This window comes from Lolium rigidum, chromosome 4 (genome assembly GCF_022539505.1).
Source record: "Lolium rigidum isolate FL_2022 chromosome 4, APGP_CSIRO_Lrig_0.1, whole genome shotgun sequence".
Taxonomy (NCBI): Eukaryota; Viridiplantae; Streptophyta; class Magnoliopsida; order Poales; family Poaceae; genus Lolium; species Lolium rigidum.
This window is the reverse complement of record NC_061511.1, coordinates 234,073,709-234,079,806: the sequence shown is the minus strand read 5'-3', so window position 1 is coordinate 234,079,806 and position 6,098 is coordinate 234,073,709. Positions and strand designations below refer to the sequence as shown.

The following is a 6,098-nucleotide window of genomic DNA, read 5'->3' as shown; positions in this document are numbered from 1 at the left end:
CTGGTCAGTTGGAGCTTTTTAGGCTAAACTTTGGTGAAATTATTTTATTGCCGAATGTTAATGAAGCAGAAAGGATTCAACAATATCGTCCTATCTGTCTCCTTAATGTAAGCTTTAAAAATTTTACTAAGGTTGCCACGATCCGACTTAACACGGTAGCTGATCATGTGATAAGGCCTTCACAAATTGCCTTTATGCAAGGACGGAATATCCTGGATGGGGTTGTAGTCCTTCATGAAACTGTTCATGAGTTGCATAGAAAGAAGTTAAATGGTGTGATTTTAAAGATTGATTTTGAAAAAGCTTATGATAAGGTTAAGTGGTCTTTTTTGCAACAAACCCTCAGAATGAAAGGCTTTTCTAATGAGTGGTGTGCACTGATTAATAGTTTCGTCTTGGGGGAGTGTTGCCATTAAAGTCAATGATGACGTGGGCAAATACTTTCAAACCAAGAAGGGACTGAGGCAGGTATCGCCAGTGCTATTTAATATAGTGGCGGGTATGCTTGCTGTTTAAATTGAACGCGCAAAGTCAGAGGGTGAGATTGAAGGGGTCATTCCTCATCTTGTTGATGGAGGATTGTCCTTTCTTCAATATGCCGACGACACAATTCTGTTTATGTGTTGTATTGTGATCCAAATTCATATACTAAAGGGAGGCTAACTTCTGACGAGCGGAGCGAGGCCCGTCGCCGGAGGCTTGGGCCGAAGCGTATATATATACATCTTGTAAGCCGTCGTACGGTACGGATCGTTGGCACCGCCTATATATACATCTTGTAAGCCGCCGGCTAGGGTTTATCAGATTATAAGATAACCCACGGCGTTTGTAAACACCTCCCGATATAGTGAAGTTTTGCTGGCTGGCGCCCGTGGTTTTTTCCCCTTCTGTGTTGGAAGGGGTTTTCCACGTTAAATCTCGTGTCCCCTGCGTGTGTTCTTGTTTCGTTCTTTGTTATTTGCTTGTCGCTTTTATAACATTATGGATCATGACATCGAAAAGGCTCGAAATCTAAAGTTAATTCTTTCAGCTTTTGAGCATCTATCGGGTCTAAAAATTAATTTCCATAAAAGTGAGTTGTTTTGTTTTGGTGAGGCCCAAGACCATGTTGCAGATTATGCTGAGTTGTTTGGTTGCGGCCAAGGCCAATTTTCGATTAGGTACTTGGGTATCCCGATTCATTATCGGAGACTCACCAATGCTGAATGGAAAATGGTTGAGGAAAGACTACAAATGAGGTTAAGCAGTTAGAAAGGCAAATTCCTGTCCTTGGGAGGAAGATTGGTACTCATAAATGCGGTACTCAGTAATATGGTACTATATATGATATCTTTCTTCCAACTTCCTAGAGGAGTCTTAAAAAAGATTGGATTATTTCCGATCAAGATTCTTCTGGCAAGGGGATAGTGAGAAGCATAAATATCGACCGGCTAAGTGGAGTGTTCTTTGTCGACCTAAAGATCATGGAGGTCTTGGTATACAGGACCTTCAGTGCAAGAATAGGGCACTTCTCGGTAAATGGTTATCCAAACTACTTACTGAAGAGGGCATATGGCAAATACTCCTCAAAAGAAAATATATTGGCTTAAAAGTTCTATCTCAGGTTATTTGGAAACCAGGAGATTCACATTTTTGGGCTGGACTTATGGACACAAAGAAATATTTCTTTCCATATGGATCTTTCTCTATTAAGGATGGATCGGAAATTCGTTTCTGGGAGGATAAATGGTTAGGTAATACCACGCTGCGAGAACAATATCCGGCATTGTATAATATCGTGCGGCACAAAAGTGATACTATCGCTAAGGTGATGGAAACTTTCCCACCAAATGTGGCGTTTAGAAGAAGTCTCATTGGTCCCAGACAAACCTCATGGCAGGATTTGTTACAGCGTCTTGAGTTAGTTCCATTGACGCAGGGAGCTGATGTGTTTTGATGGAATCTTACCGGGAATGGTTCATTCTCAGTAGCATCCATGTACAATGCTCTTATTCAGCCTGATATTCCGGTCGATAATAATTCAAAAATTTGGAAGATGAGGATACCGCTTAAAACAAAAATCTTTGCATGGTATCGTTGTGGGGTCATTCTCACTAACGATAATCTTGCCAAACGCAACTGGCATGTAAGTAAAAAGTGTGTATTCTGTCATCATGATGAGACTATCAAACACTTATTCTTCCAATGCAAGTTTGCTAGGTCTATATGGTCAGCCGTTCAAATAGGGTCTACCTTATACCCACCCCGTAGTGTTGTCAATATATTTGGCAACTTAATGGTGTGGATGTAAGGTTTAAGCGTCTTATTAGGATGGGAGCGATTGCAATTATTTGGTCGCTGTGGCTACGTAGAAATGACAAGATTTTCAATAATATTTCTTCCTCTTTTATGCAGGTCATTTACCGGTGCACCGCTATACTCCATTCTTGGGTGCCTTTGCAGCGGGTGGAGCATCGAGACCTCTTTACGGAGGTATCTTCACGGTTGGAGGACGCGGCGATGGATATTTTTTCCCAACATGGGTACCAGCGTGACCTTCGGCTGCCTCCACCTAGCTAGTCTTGATCTTCCATGAACTTTGTTGTCCTTTTTAAACATTGGTGTGGTGTTGTAACAGAGTATGCATCCTAGCTATGCAGAAGCCAGGTCCATTACGTTAAGTAATAAAGTGCCCATTTTCCTCCGCCTCTTATCCCCTTCTGGACCACGGTACTAGTAGCCCAAGCGAAACACATCCGCCTGATTTGGATTTGCTCCCTTTTCCGCACAACAGTTACATAGTACTCAATATTTACATCACAAACGCAAAGTTTTCTCTCACAAATCGTTCACAGGCTAATGCGCCTGCAAACAGACAGAGCTCCCGGAGATGACGAACAAGAGTAGCAGAAACAGAGTAGATCTCATCCGGCAAAAACACCTCTACGTACGGCGTCGCACCGCCACTGGTAGTCTACTGGTGGTAGCAGTCCTGGTTAAGAGGAATATTCCGGGAAGCCCTCCCGAAGCCGTTCCCGGCGGCCATGAGTCCGAGGTTCGCGCATGAGCTCGCCGCCGGCACCTGCTTGGCGGGCATCCCTCCGGCTCCGAGCGTTGCGTAGCTCTTGCATGGTTTGATCCTGCGCGGCGGCTTTTCCTTCTTCTGCAGGTCCTCGAGGCTCCGCACCTCGGACATGCACGCGAAGGACTGCGACTTGCCCTGGTAGTACGCCGACAGCCCCTTCCTGCAAGAGATCGTCCTCGCGGGGTCAGCAAAAGCTTTCATCCATCGGGGCAGAGTTGTGAGATTTGGCCGGTGGTACTTACTTTGCGGGGAGGTGGGCGGTCATGCCGGACATGTCGTAGATGCTGTCGGAGTTCATCCGCATGAGGGGCGGCTGCGGCGGCGCGGACTGGCGGCGGTGGCCTCCCGCGCTGTCCGGGAAGCGGTCCCCCTCGTCGCCCGAGTCGCCGCCGGAGGAGTAGCCGCACGACGACTCGTCGGCAAGCCTGAAGCTCATCTTGGCTGAAGCTCAACCCCGGTCGGCCGGTCCTCTTGTGCTGCAGCAGCTGCTCGATCTCCCGACCCGTGGCTAAAAGCGCACGAAGAAGACGCGAGATGGGTGTCGTCTCTGGCTGGTGCGGCGGGCGGCTGTGCTGGTTGGCCTTTGGAGCGCCGGTGGGGTGGCGAGCGAGCGTATATATACAGCACAGCGGGCAGGCAGAGCTGGTGTGGAGCCGGGAACGGGATAACGCGCGCGGGTTCGATCGGGCGCGGGTTCGGCGCGTGCGTGGTTTGACTGATCTGACCGACACGGCTCGTTAGCACCTCCGTGATTTGCTGCAGATTTTGCCTGCCGCCACCGTCGCCGTCGCCGGTTCCGGCTCCGGTGGGAAACCACTCGGTCGTGGCCACTCCCCAACCACATGGCTTTTCCCCGGATTCTGATCCGGCGGTCCGATTCTGTCACGACTGATCTTATCTTCTTCCGGTTGCATGGGTGGATGGATGATGGCCCCGGCATGGTCCCGCCGACGATTGTCTCTGAGGCTGCGGCGTGGGTCTCCCGTGCGGCGCGGTGGGCACGTCACATACTGTCCAATGACCAATTTCTTATTTTTCGATGACATGTGGCTATTTTCTGCAGGAGCATCGTGAATTTAGCATATCTAGGTGAATCTTTGAAACATTCACGATGGCGAGAACGACCACATGAAAAAAGAGTTTGCATTGTTAAACCATCATGGCATCAAGGCAAGTGAGTACTGACATGAAATCGTAGAAAACTTGGGTACAGTTCCCGATGCGATCGCTGTATTCAAATGCATACACGTCAACACGTGGGTACGTCTGTTATGCGTGGGTACTGCTGCATTACTTGGCCCTTTCATTTTGACAGGAAGGTCCTGCTGCATTAGTTGGCCCTTTCTTTATAAAATTTGAAAATTATATTTCAATGTTCCAAAAAAAAACATCGATATAGCCAATGATCTGTACTACTAACGTGCAAAATGTCAATACAAAATAGTATATACGTTAGCTGGCGAAAACATGTTATATAAGGGAATGGAGGGAGTACTTCTCATTCATACAACAAAATGATAAATGTGTGGAATCTAACTATATTGAAAAGCGCTATTACAAAACTATAAATTTGTCATGTTTTGTTATTCTTTTTTTGGTAGCCTATAATCTTTTAAAAAAATTTATTGAGACTGTAGATACATTATTGACTACAATCATTTTTTTAAGCACGCAAATATTGATTTTGAATTTTAGAAAAATAGCACGGCCTCTAGTTGTGCACGCAGAATAAGGGTGTAAATGGGTCGCGTTTTGCTCGTGACACATCATTTACCGTATATGATTCCTGGATTCAGATCGGATGGATATCTCCCGGTTGCATATTCGAATCGAATATACCAAACATAGATTCAGATCAGACGGATATCTCCCTATTGTGGATTTGAACGCGATATCCCGAACAAAGGATTTGGATCGAAAGAGGGGGGTGGTGGGGAGGGGGGGGGGCTCGGACCGCAAAAAATAGTCAAATAAATACCGCCATGGACTGGTAATTATATTTCTTGCAAAATTTGATAAGGTTTATAAGCTTCAACTTTGTGTCAGTCAATTAATTATCTATGTAGAGATATAATTTGGATTCAAATTCAAGCATCGATGGGATTGTCTATTTATAAATTAAACAGTTGAACCATCACTTTACTGGTGATAAGAATTTAGAGCTATGCATAATGGTGAAATGGTAACTTAATAGCTATTCATCATGTGAAATTGGCCTTGGTTTTTATCACTAAAACCGGATTATTCAGTTTAAAACATTCAGAGTGTGCTGCATGTTATTGCGATAATCCATGTCCGCATGCTACTTACTTTATCATATATTACACCGTATCCTAGGTGACACATCGGAATCTAATAATCCGATGAGTTCTTAAAATCCAAATATGGATAGCTTAAAATAGATTTGGAGCTAGTTTTGATCTTGAAATTATCTTATCCGTTTACTTCTCGGTGGCTAAACGTCTATGCCTACTCCTCCCATATCTTAGCAACTCCCTTTAGCCCGATTCATATTCCATGTAACAAAATAACATGTCCCATGTAACAAAAAAAAATTGAATTACTCACATTCCATTGCATGGACACTAATGATAAAAGGATGTCCAACCTTTTGTTTTTGCGAAACTAAAAAGGATGTCCAACCTAACCAGCCCCATACATAACTTTGAGACAAAACACGTCTGGTAGGAATAACACTCGGCGATTGTCACTCACCCATCACGTATTCACGTGGCCCGTGCGTGGCCGGAACAAGTACCGACCTCCACCATAATGTCGGTCACTAAAATACGTTCATCTCGATCACCATCCTCCGCCTGTGTCGACCAATCAGCTACTCGCATCGCCATCTGTGAAAAGCAAAGATATTTTTCTATTCTTTCAAACCGAACGACGACGTGGTGCCGTTGGCCGGACACGCGTCGGGGGAGAAGCTGCTACGCGCCAAGTGCGTGTCCCGTGCGGAATCCGGCGAGCCTGACACGTCGAGCAGTAAACGAAACACGTCGGCCCGGCGGAAGAAAAACGGGTGCCT

The 6,098-nt window shown here is 45.5% G+C and overlaps 1 protein-coding gene across 1 annotated transcript; it reads right to left on the bottom strand.

The window, feature by feature from the left end:
- Positions 1 to 2,740: 2,740 nt before the first annotated feature.
- LOC124649828 lies at positions 2,741 to 3,633 on the bottom strand. The gene is made up of 2 exons (XM_047189396.1): positions 3,307 to 3,633; positions 2,741 to 3,224 (listed from the first exon to the last, which is right to left on the bottom strand). The coding sequence occupies exons 1-2, from the start codon at positions 3,498 to 3,500 to the stop codon at positions 2,954 to 2,956; spliced, it is 465 nt and encodes a 154-aa protein (XP_047045352.1). The 5' UTR covers positions 3,501 to 3,633; the 3' UTR covers positions 2,741 to 2,953.
- Between the last annotated feature and the right edge of the window lie 2,465 nt (positions 3,634 to 6,098).

What these genes read in the sequence shown, in the direction of transcription:
- LOC124649828 (XM_047189396.1), bottom strand. Translation starts at nt 3,500, where the DNA reads ATGAGCTTCAGGCTTGCCGACGAGTCGTCGTGCGGCTACTCCTCCGGC. An exon ending in ACCGCCCACCTCCCCGCAAA is followed by an intron (nt 3,225 to 3,306) that starts GTAAGTACCACC and finishes GATCTCTTGCAG; the next exon opens with GAAGGGGCTGTCGGCGTACT.